General features: G+C 38.7%; 1 protein-coding gene and 1 long non-coding RNA gene across 3 annotated transcripts in view; one reads left to right on the forward strand and one right to left on the reverse strand.

Annotated features, from left to right (window-relative positions):
• LOC113770822 (NAD-dependent protein deacetylase SRT1-like) overlaps positions 1 to 10572 on the forward strand; it is a 28398-nt gene extending 17826 nt beyond the window's left edge. For both annotated transcript variants that reach the window (XM_027315414.1, XM_027315415.1), the window contains 4 exons: positions 8863 to 8945; positions 9108 to 9175; positions 9537 to 9636; positions 10011 to 10572. In XM_027315414.1, coding sequence (XP_027171215.1) covers positions 8863 to 8945; positions 9108 to 9175; positions 9537 to 9636; positions 10011 to 10325 — 566 coding nt within the window. In that variant the 3' untranslated portion in view covers positions 10326 to 10572. The remainder of the gene's footprint in view (positions 1 to 8862; positions 8946 to 9107; positions 9176 to 9536; positions 9637 to 10010) is intronic.
• On the reverse strand, positions 499 to 1183 carry LOC113770824. The gene is made up of 2 exons (XR_003468427.1): positions 1141 to 1183; positions 499 to 811 (listed from the first exon to the last, which is right to left on the reverse strand). It is a non-coding gene; the product is annotated as an uncharacterized LOC113770824 (long non-coding RNA).
• Positions 10573 to 12751: the final 2179 nt, after the last annotated feature.

Consider the following 12751-nt stretch of genomic DNA (forward strand, 5'->3'; position numbering starts at 1 on the left):
TAAAGGAAGATCGAATATCGGGGTAAAATTTGGATAGGTTCTCTAGTGGACTTTGAAACCCCAAGACCTTGGAAGGAATTCTATTTATGACATAAGCTGATGTGAGTACAGCTTCTCCCCAATATGCTTTTGGCACACTTTGTTCAAAAAGTAAGGCTCTAGTGCACTCAAGAAGATGTCGGTTTTTCCGTTCTGCCACTCCATTTTGTTGTGGAGTGGCAATACAGGATGATTCATGTATGATTCCTTCTTTTTGGAAAAACTGACTCAAGGTTTGATTGAAATAATCACGAGCATTATCTGAACGAAAGTGTTTTATCTTGGTGCCAAATTGATTTTGAATCATTGCATGAAAAACAGGGAAAATATAACTCAAATCAGACTTATTTTTGAGTAAATAGATCCAAGAGACTCTTGTGCAGTCATCGATAAATGTGACAAACCACTTAGACCCTGAGATGTTTGGAATAGTTGATGGCCCCCAAATATCACTATGGATTAAAAAGAAAGGAGAAGACGATCGTTTATTACTGATAGGAAATGGGACACGAGTGTGTTTAGCATACTCGCAAATATCACAATGAAAAGACTGAACATCAAATCCCTTGAACAAGGAAGGAAACATTATTTTTAATGCAGAAAAAGACACATGACCTAGACGTCTATGATGTAACCAGATGACATCTTTATTGGAGGGTGAAGACAATGTGGACAGGGCAGATTTACTAAATTCTGGTTGACTTGATGTATCCAAGTAATAGAGTCCATCATGCTCCTTAGCTAGTCCAATCCTCTTCCCCGAGCCCCGGTCCTGAAAGTCACAATAGGATTCATCAAATATAACAGAGCCAGCTAGATCCTTGGCAAGTTTTTTTACAGAAACCAAATTTGTAGATAATCGAGGAACATGAAGAACATTTTTAAGAATCAAATTTGGAGTAACTTGGACATCTCCGATACCTGCCACAGTGGTTGTAGTACCATCTGCAACAACAATCTTTCTATTGCTAGGACAGGGATTATAGGTTTTGAATTTATTTGAAATATGAGTCATATGGTCCGTAGCACCAGAGTCAAGAATCCAGACATTCCTAAGCTCATTGCCTAAAACACTAAATGCAAAAGAGACTAGAGCCTTACCTGAAAGTGTCAATGAACACATACCCGGATTCCTTGATTGAGAATTGTTAGTTGCTGGGTTGTCAACTGTCTCTAACATACTTTTAAGCTTCTCAATTTCCTCCATACTAAACCCTCCAATCACTTGAGTTGGATCTTGAACCGACATATGAGCCTGCCTTTGCTGGCCACCTTTTTGTCCCCATTCACGAGTGGGTGGTTTCCCATGTAGTTTCCAGCATTGATCTATGGTGTGTCGTGGTTTCTTGCAGTATGTGCACCACAACTCCTCGCGATTCTTTTGCCCACTTGTTTGATTGGTCTTGTCCGCAGCAACCTTGTTCAGTACCAACCGCTGAGATTTGGAACTTAAAAGGGCTGAATTTTCTATTGAAGGTAGCTCTAACATAATACCCCTGCGACTTTCTTCTCCACGTACTTGGGATATTGCTTCTGTTAAAGAAGGAAACTCTGGCCTGCCCAGAATTTGAATTCGTACAAGATCGAATTCAGAGTTTAGGCCAGCCAAAAAATCATAAACTCGATCCCTTTCTATGAACTTCTTGATAAACACTGCACATTTGCTACAGTTCAAATCAAGTGCCCTGTAATAATCCAGTTCCTGCCACTGGTTTTGCAGAAAATTGGCATACTCCGTCACTGTTTTTGTCCCTTGTTTTGCTCCAGTTGTCTTTGTCTTGATGTCATAGATAAGAGCTGCATCATTAACCTTGGAATATGTCTGATGAAGGGCATCCCAAATTGCCTTTGCTGTAGGAAGAAACATACATGTATCGCTGATTTCAGGAATCATGGAATTCCATAACCAAGACATGATCATTGAATCCTCTTGTTCCCATGCTTCAAACCCCGCCGTTTCACTATCCGGTGCTATTTCCAATAGATGACTCAACTTTCCTTTTCCTTTCAGGAATGTTCGAACCAATTGAGACCACTTCAAATAATTTTTTCCATTTAGTCTATATGCTGCCTGGATGTTTTGAAGCTCTGTTGTGTTCCGTGTACTTTGTTCTTCTTCCATAGTTGAAGACAATTGCCGCGTTGAGGATGTAGCATCCGCCATGATTGAATAGGAGGGGGGAAAAAAAAATGTATAGTAACAGGAACAGCAATGAAGGCTGGAGAGAATAAGAAAGGAACCAGCAATTAAGGCTGGAATTGACAAGAAGCAAAGGTGGTATTTTTCCCAGAACCCTAGACGGGCTCTGATACCATGTAAACTAAGAAAAATGGAGAGAAAAAATACTTTTCTTCTATTTCACTTTGGACTACACAATATACAAATATATATATACACAAGTGGATACTATAATCATATGATACTATAATCATACTATTACCTAATTAATATATGATACTATAATCATATGATACCTAATTAATATATGATACTATAATCAAATCTTTCCTAATATTTATATTATCAAATCTTTCCATAATATCAGATCACATATCTTCAACACATTACATTACCCCTCCCTTAACAAAATCCTAGTCTCTAGGATTGAAAGTTGAATTCTGGAAATTGAGACCTGATGACGGCAGCATCTTCCCAAGTAGCATCTTCCTGGCTCAAATTTTCCCACAAGATCAACACCTGCTCTGTAGCTCGTTCTCCTCTCCTTTCCCACAAGCTCGTTCTTCTTTCCAGTACAGCTTGGGGTGCTACCCTTATCTCTCCTTGTTCATGTAGTTGTGGTAGAGTACTTTGTACTGGTTCTCCTTTAGTAGACGGCTTCAACTGAGACACATGGAACACAGGGTGGATTGCTGATCCTGTTGGCAACTCCAATTTGTAAGCTACAGGTCCCATCTTCTGCAACACCTTATAGGGCCCATAATACTTAGCAGACAGCTTAAGGTTCCTTTTGAGACCCACGGTGGTCTGCCTATATGGTTGCAGCTTAAGATAGACTAAATCACCAACCACAAAGTTCCTATCAGACCTCTGTCTATAAGCATTCTGCTTCATCCTATTCTGTGCCTTTAGTAGGTTATCCCTGAGCAATAAATTCCAGTTTACCCTCTCTGACATCCAATCATCCACTGCAGCTACTACTGATGTTCCTGGAGTTAGGTTGAGTTGTGTAGGGGTATAGCCATAAAGAGCTTGAAATGGGGACATCTTCAGTGCAGTATGGAAGTTGGTGTTGTACCACCACTCTGCTGCAGCTAGTAACCTTTTCCATCTCTGTGGCTGCTCGAAACACATGCATCTTAAGTATGTTTCCACACACCTGTTAACTCTCTCTGTCTGACCATCTGATTGGGGATGATAGGCAGTAGAGAGATTCAACTGTGTTCCTAATTTCGAAAATAACTCCTGCCAAAATATGCTGGTGAATGTCTTGTCTCTATCTGTCACAATGCTGGATGGAAGACCATGCAGTTTGAATATCTGATCAAAGAATACTTGTGCTACACTCTTAGCAGTGTAGTGACTTGTTAAGGGAATGAAGTGTGCAAACTTTGTAAACCTATCAATTACCACATACAGTACATTACAACCCTCAGATTTAGGCAGTCCTTCAATAAAGTCCATAGATATGTGTTGCCATGCTTGCTCTGGTACAGGTAAGGGCTGTAATAGCCCAGGTGGTCTACAATTTCCCCCCTTGTTCCTTTTACACACATCACAGTTCTGTACAAAATCTTCCACCTCCTTTTTCATGCCAGGCCAGTAGAAATATGTTTTAGTTCTCTTGTAAGTGCCCAAATTACCTGAGTGTCCTCCAATTGCTGACGTGTGCATGCAGGTAATAAGTTGTTGCCTGAGTAGAGTAGAGGCCCCTACATACACTCTACCTTTGTACCTGATGACTCCACCACTGTAAGAGTATTCAGGCATCTCTTTGTCATTGACGGCTAACGCAGTAAGCAGCTCCCTAGCTTTAGGATCCTCCTCAAAACTTTCAGCTATGTCAGCTATCCAAGCTGGTCTTACTATGGATATGGCGCTGAGTTCTTGAGTTTCCCCTCTCCTTCTGGAAAGAGCATCTGCAACTACATTTTCTTTCCCTTGTTTGAACTGAATCTCATAATCAAATCCCATCAGTTTGGTCAACCACTTTTACTGTAGAGGAGTCCAAATTTTCTGTTCCAACAAGTATTTCAAACTGTGGTGATCAGTTCTGATGATGAAATGAGATCCCAACAAGTAATGCCTCCATCTGTTTACAGCAGAGATCAATGCTAACAACTCCTTTTCATAGATAGATAATGCCTGATTTCTTGCTCCCAATGCCTAACTCATATAAGCTATGGGTTGACCTTGCTGCATAATAACAGCTCCAATAGCTTGGGTACTGGCATCTGTCTCCAAAATGAATGGTTTTGAGAAATCTGGCAATGCCAGGACTGGTGTGTTACTCATGGCATGTTTAAGTTCATAAAATGCAGCACTAGCGTGTTCATTCCAGACAAAACCATCCTTCTTCAGAAGATCAGTAAGAGGTTTCACTATGACCCCATAATTCTTGACGAATCTCCTGTAGTATCCAGTTAAACCCAGGAACCCTCTCAGTGCTTTAACATCAGTAGGTTCTGGCCAATTCATCATACACTCCACCTTGGAAGGATCAGCTCTTACACCTTCACCACTAACAACAGGCCCCAAATATGCTATTTGATTTTGTCCAAAGGAACGTTTAGAGAGTTTAGCGAAAAGGGTGTGGGATCTTAAGGTTTCCAAGACTTGCCTAAGGTGAAGGATGTGAGTGTCCATGTCTGGGCTATGTATAAGAATGTCATCAAAGAAGACCAAGACAAATTTTCTGAGGAAAGGTTCAAATTCTGAGTTCATAAGGGCTTGGAATGTAGCTGGAGCATTGGTAAGTCCCAATGGCATTACCAGAAATTCATAGAGTCCACAGTGAGTTCTAAAAGCTGTTTTAGGAATATCTATAGGGTTCATGCAAATCGGATGATAACCAGACCTCAGATCAATTTTGGAGAAGATTTTGGCCGCATGGAGTTCATCTAGTATGTCATCTATGATAGGAATGGGAAATTTATCTTTAATGGTTAAGGAATTGAGTTGTCTATAATCTATGCAAAATCTCCAGCTTACCATCTTTCTTTTTAACCAATAGGATGGGAGGCAAATGGACTGTGACTGGGTTGGATAATGCCACTGTGTAACATTTCCTTGACTTGTTTTTCTATTTCAGATTTCTGGAAATGGGGATATCTATAAGGGGCCAATTTGAATGGTTTTGCATCTGTCTTTAAAGGAATTTGGTGGTCAAATGATCTTTTGGGGGGCAATTGCTTGGGCTCACTAAATACATCCTGGAACTCAATCAATAGAGGTTCTAGAATAATTGGAGTTGTGCTTACCTGTGACTGAGTAGTGCTGATCATGCAAGCCTGCACTGCCTGCTTTAGCTTCTTCCTGATGTATTTTTGGGCCACTTCTCCCTTAACCATCCTAGTTTTTGCAGTGCCATCATCCCCTTGCAATCTCACTAGGTCACCATCCTTACTGAATGAAACCTGCAGTTGTCTAAAGTCAAATGTTAGTGGGCTGTAGGCCTTCGTCCAGTCCACCCCTATGATCAGATCATATGGCTCCAAATCTAAAAGGTATACAATGTGACAAAACTTTTGTCCTTGCATACTCCATTGGAAATTTGGTATCCACTGACTGCAACAAAGCTCCTGACCATCTGCAATTCTGACCTTAAAGGGCTTGTGTTGCCTGATAAGTTCATGCCATCTTTGTGCAACTAACTTCTTAAGGAAACAATTAGAACTTCCCCCATCCAATAGAATAGAAATTTCAGAGTCCCTAGCCATCCCTACCAATTTAATGGTGCTAGAGAGCAGATTCCCCGTGATTGAATGTAAGGATAACTCAACATCCTGTTTGTGACTATTTCCCACATATTCTATGACCTCTTCTTCATCTACATTGTCTTCTATATTAGTCGCAATAATCATATGTATCCCCTTGTTCTTACACATATGACCTGGCCCAAACTTGGCTCCACACTTAAAGCACAGGTTATTGTCTTTCCTATATTGAAACTCAGTGGGAGTGATTTTTCTGAATTGTTGAGTTGAATTACCTTGCTTCCTGGGATCTCCCTCACTTGTTGATGCGTTGGCTACATGGGGTCTGTTTGTGGCCGAACCTCCATTGTAATTCAACTGTGAAGATGGGAAGGGTCTGTTAATCGCCTTGTTCTTCTTGAAAATGACCTCCAGTGCCTTTTCTTGCCATCTTGCAGCCTCAAAAGCTTCTTGCAAGGTCTGGGGTTTGTGCATTTTGACCAGAGCCTTGAGTTCTTCTTGTAATCCACTCAAATAGCTTGAAACAAAATAACTTTCACTCAAACCAGAATTTTTGAGCAGCATTATGGCCCTCAACTCCGCAAATTTCTCCTGATAGGCCATTACTGAGGAAGTTTGCCGCAGTTTGTTAAACTCCTCTACCCCATCTTCATCACCAAGGGTTCCAAATCTGCAATTCACACCTTCTTTGAATTCCTCCCATGCTAACGTCCTTTTATCTCTTTTGAAGCTTTGAAACCAAATATTGGCTCTCCCTTCTAAATGCATTTCTGCAATCAACATCTTCTGCGAATCCAAGATGCCATACAGATGGAAGAAAGTCTCACATTTCTGGATCCAGTCTCGCACTTGCTCTCCTGAGAACTTAGGAAACTCCAGCTTGGGTACTCCAGGAATAAAGGCATTTCTCTCTCCTCTATCTTGATTCATCTGCCCTTGCCTGGAGTTGTGTTGCAAAGAGCTCGGGGGAGTGGCCAGAATTCCTCTTTCCTGCTGAGAATTCCTGTTGTTTCCTCCAATCTGCGCAGCAATGCTGGCTATGAGAGCCTTTAATTCTGTAGAATTAGCCACCATCTTCTCTTCCATGGATTTCAGAGTCTCACTGGTAGAGTCCATGAAAGTTTGCAATCTGGCCTCCTGCTTCTTGACCTGCTCTTCAATCGTTTTGAGACGTGTTCCTTCTGCCATGGCCGTGAATCAAGCTTCCTAATCCAAGGATCGGAAGCTCTGATACCACTGTAACAAGTGCTGCAATTGCAGCAGAATGAGAGAGAGATAAGAAGGAGAGAAACTAGACTTGAGGAAGAAGAAAGAGAGATATTATTCAAATGAACTTTCCATGCCTGCCCCATCCCGCCTCTGCATTCTTATACAGCTCAAAAATAACAGAATAACTACCTGATTGCTGACTCAGCATAACAGCCTAACTAACAGGGAAGATTCCCTCTAACTACCTGAAGGAAATACATTTCGCATTTGTCAAAAATATCTTCTGATCTAGTGTCATTACAGTTTATGGGTCTTTATAAACGTCTTCTCAGAACATTCTAAATAATCAGAACAAGAGGTGAGCTCCATGGAGCATGGAAAAGAATTTTGGAACTAGGGTTGGACGGGGAAGGATGGTGGCTTGGGAAGGCTGGGGAAGGAGCAGCATTAGAGGAGAAGCATAATGAAATTGGTAATTGGGGATGGGGAATGAAAATGGGGAGCTACCAGGACACTGCTGGACCATAGGATGATGAAGAAGGAAGAAAGTTGATGGGTCAGAGGAAAAGAGGATGAAAGGAGTTGCTGGGGGTCGGTGATGTGAAGGGTTGGTGTGGAAAGGAGATAGATACATGAACAGTGGACAATAAGAAAAGGAAATTGGCTAAAAAGTTGTTTTTAATGTTGGGTTGATCAGCGCTTTTGCACTAAACCAACTGATTAGGATGTTTTCCTTCCATGTACCATTTTGTACAAAGCACATAGGGGTAAACAACAGAATTTTGATAATTAGGTTAAGTGTATGCCTTATTATGTGAGTGTATGGTAATTACTCTAACTTGAAAAGTTGTTTTATAGTAGAAAAATAAAGTGGGAAATATATGTAAAAGTCGAAGTGCTATTACTTGGGATGGCCATGCTAACTCATTTGAATTTTGCTCAAAAGTTGAAATGGGTATTACTTGGGGAAACTAGGTTTCTTTTGGTGTAATCCTTGTGTTAATTTAAATTATGTAAAAGAAGTGGACAGTATTTTGGTTCTTACACAAAGCAAAATGTGGATAAGGAGTTTGATCTGTATTTTCAACATAAGAAGAGCTTTAAGAAAGAGGTCTAGCGAAATTCAGATGGTGGTCTTTTTGGAGGAACATTGAGGCAGTTTAAGATTCTGGTGCATGGTTTGTACATAACCTGATGTGGCTTTTATGCTGTGATAGCTGATTTATCAGTCATTCCAGTCCAGGATTGCTCTGATAAATAATTTGTAGCCATTTTTGGGTAAGAAGTTGTGCAGAGATTATGCAGTGTGTAATAATCAAACAGCGGTTGGGTTGCATCTATCTAGTTGTGTACTTGAACAAGCATATTGAAGTTGATTGTCATTTTGTGAAAGAGAAGCTGCTCAAAAGCGATTAGGACCTCCCATATGAGGTCCATTGATCAATTATTAGCTGTTTTATTTTTGCCAAAGGTTAGGGATTCATGGTTTCACAAATTTGGAGACTGGTGAATGAATTCCAACCTGAGGGGTAGAATTAAGACAGAAAATTAGGGTATTATTATATCTACTATATCTGTACTACTACTACTATAAATTCTGCTACGTCAACACCAAATTGGTGTAAATTGCAAGTTTTTTGACATGCTTTCAGCTAGTTAAACCAGAATTTCATGTAAATTTTGGTTCCTGACCCATGTCAATTTGTTGTTTTCTTGCAGAGAGGAAATACACTAAATGGTCACTCAGGGTGATTAGCGTACATGGAGAAAAGGCTCCATTGTCATTCATTAAATCGGTCGAGGTTTTGTCCAATTTTCTATTGTTAAAAACTGTATTTCCAATTGCACCATTGAGTCTGCTATTGTTTATTGTATGCATCAAATGCTTCCCCAGTTTTTTCTTCTTACCGAACAAGGAGCCATGGTTATTATTGAAACAAATTTGTCCTTTTGTCCATATCCAGATATCATTCCCTGACAGGCCAGAACTAAAAGTAGCTGTACTCCAGAAACAACCATTTGTGCTGAAAAGGTATATTATTGCAATGACTTGTATTGAATTGTCATGGCATCATACTGTAAGCTTCTTCATTTCATGTTCTAATGCTGCCATGATGTTCCTAGGATGTAATCTCCGGCCTACAAACATGGGCATTTGCTACGTTGAATTTGTTTGAAGTTTCTGTTAACTAAAATTTGTGTCAGTCTAATAAATGATTTTACGTTAGATTGGCTATGTATATTAATCATCTATAGGGTACAATGTTTTTCGTGATTTATTGATTATTCTTACTTTGTCTTCTCTAACCAAAAAAGCCTTGTTGCCGTCTCTTTTATCTCTTTTTTTTTTCACTTGCTTTTTGCTGGACTTGTTGCTGTAATTGACACTGCAGGGAAATGCTTTTAAGACCACTTGACATACTGTTGAAGATCAACCTCAGTGATGGTTGCGGGTGTCAGTTTGTCAACATTGATTTCCCGGTGAATTTCGAGGTGAAAACTGTGATGTTTTTACCGTTGTCTCTTTCAAAATATAGTTTTGTCTCGAGTGTTAATCTTAAGCTGGCTGAAATCATCAAGGTATTAGCATGCAACTATGGTACATTTGACTTATATTGTCTGGTTGGACTTCTTAAAAAATATAAGCAATCACTGTGATTACCAGGCTTTCATTTGACGATGTATTATTAGATTTCATACCAGATGATGAGCTTTCTGAGTCTGTGTGCTACAATTGGATAATCAAAGCACAAAAAGTTATTTCTATTTGAATCATGAGTATGACTAATGCACATTATTCATATCATTGTTACCTTTGGGGTTTCCTTTCCACTTGTTTGAGGAAATGCTTTCATCATTCCATGCAGGAGTCCTCTGGTTGTGTCAATTTAGACAAAGATAAGGTGATTCAGAAGCTTAAAGATGTAACAGTCCAAGATCAATGTTGTGGTAAGTTTTCGGTGATTGAGAGGAAGAACGTTCCAGGCCAGAAAAAGGAACTGTCCACCTATGCTGTGGTAACGAACATAGTTAAATATGGAGCCATCGCACCGATTGCAAAATTGTCTGTAGTCAATACAGTTGCCAAGAGATCAAAAGAAAAAGTTGATATCAGGAGTGATGACTGTTTGATGGCGAGCTGTGAAGGTGAAGGGACCATGAAGAAGTTGAGAGTTCAATAACTCTGCTGTTAGGATTTATATTTAGAACTGTCTAGTGTCTACAAGGATGGATGGTGGACTCTATGGATGTCTGGGAGTCTGCATGGTGGATGCAACATGGATGGACTCAAATGTGATGGTAGAGATCAAGTGCATCTAGGGTGCTGAAAGATGGTCTCTTTAAATGTGAATATCTAGCTAGAGGTTTGTAATTCTTGGAATCTTTGAAATATGTTTTCCTTATACAAATTTTGAGATTTTAGAATCTCATGAAGCTCACTAAAACTCTTTGCATTATGTTTGTTCAGCATCCTGAAGTTAGTCGGATTATATGTTTGATGCCGTTTCAACATTTATCGACTTAGTCTTATATAACCATTCTATAGAGATGTATCATAAGATAATTTTGTTGGACCCTGAAAGTTCTAGTGTTATGTTATTGACATTTTCGTTGCTTGTGTCATTGGAACATGATTTAGTTTGGTCTTCGTTACTTGATAGATTATTACTACTATAATCGTTGTTTACTTCTATAAGGTTCCACAGAAATCTGTTTTACCTGTTTAGTGTGACTTTCTACAGTAAGTATTGTGAGCACTGAATATTGAACTTACCATGATGGAGAGCGGAGGATTAAGCTGTCTAGGATGTAGAAGAACTTGCCAAACCTTTTAAATGGATGCTATATCATAAAAGGTTAAAACTGTAGTTTACCAGCAGTCCAACTATTTTTCATTTGCATACTTTTGCTGTTTGTCAGGCAGGAAATTAGAAACTGGAATACTTAAAACCTTAAAGGGTCTAGAAGATAATTCAGAAGATCTCACGAAACAAAAACTCTGAAGTTCCCGGAGCCATGGTAAGAGCCTAAATGCTTGCAAACTGCACAAATATAGAATGTACCAATCTAGTGGGAGACCACTGATATTTGAACAATTCATATTAGCCTTCTGGAGAGGTTAACATTTTAAAAGGTAGGTCGAAGTATGGTTGACGCTAGCTATAAGCTAGGTGACCTTGCAAGAGCATCGACTTTTGTGCTTGGAATTTTAGATGCACAACAGTGTTTGTGTGAACTGTCGATTGTTATTAGCTATTCGAAGTACGGATAGACTTGAAAGCAAAAATTATACTGGATGGTAGCATTTTGCCCCTTGAAAGTCCTTAGCACACCCTTGGTACTGATCAAGAGGTTTCAGGATCCTATACGCCAGAAGACTCGTCACTTGTTCTCTTATAGCTCTTGATGATTGATAATAGGATGCAGGGGAGATTTTGTGGAAGGTAAAACCTGGCTAAATGGGACCTTGGCATCCCAATTTACATTTTTTGTATATTTTGCAGCATATTTTCCTTTCTTCTCCGAACCCTTTTTCTTTTATCTGTAATCAAAATGGAGAGAGGAACATTTTCTTCGAATGCCCATCATAATTTTAGTTTTACTAGGATGCCCTTTTTCCTGGTACTTTGTGATCACTTGTTGCCAGCTTCTGAACTGCTAACGTTATCTTACTAAAGCTGCAGACGCTCTTGCATGAAACTCTGAAAATGAATATGACAATAAGCGTGCATGTTGCATCTAATCATTTCCAGTTTCTCTTCTTCAACATTTAATAGAACTATAGAAGTCATCGAGTCTTCAGTGGAGTTATTAAGCAGTTCTACATTGAACTGATTGTGATCTTGTCACATCTTTTATATTTTAATCTGAATCTCAAATCAAGAAATCAATGTTCAATATACTACAAAACGGTATTTATTAAGTGGTAGCTGTGTGTACATGTCAAATATAACCACTCAAAACCTAACACAAATATGGACTACTAGTATAGGACCCACCCAAAAAAAAATGAACTACTAGTAGCATTAATAAAGGGACAATACTTAGTAACGATAGTTATCATAACAAAGCAGATTTAACAGGTTGTTGCACTTTTAGTAACTGTTTAATTACTTGTTGGATTTATCCAACTAAATAGGATAATACGTAAAAATAAGGAAGTAAGTTTCTCATCTAAAATAGTAAGTTAATGTAATAAATTAGCAATTTTTATACCGCAAAAGGTAAATTGGAATAGATATAAAACTTAATTTTTAAATAAATAAATTACTACTTTATATATCAAACTTACTTTTTAGAGAGTAAGTTTATTTCAAGTTATAGTATGTTTTTATACACAAATAGTAATTCTTACTAATAATATGGAAAATTTTGATTAATGGTCAAAACTTACTAATTTATGGCACAAATGTACTATTTTGCATTAAAAACTTATCTCAAACTAGTATTAGGAAATTTATTTGAAATAATGATAAGATGTTTTATTAAGGGAAAAAAATCTCAATGGCTCTTCAACTCTTTCCCAGGTAAAGTTTTAGCTCTCAAACAATTAACGATAAAGTTTTGGCTCTCGATCTAATAAAACGGCATATTTGTAGCCCTTTAG

This window comes from Coffea eugenioides, chromosome 5, assembly GCF_003713205.1.
Source record: "Coffea eugenioides isolate CCC68of chromosome 5, Ceug_1.0, whole genome shotgun sequence".
Taxonomy (NCBI): domain Eukaryota; kingdom Viridiplantae; phylum Streptophyta; class Magnoliopsida; order Gentianales; family Rubiaceae; genus Coffea; species Coffea eugenioides.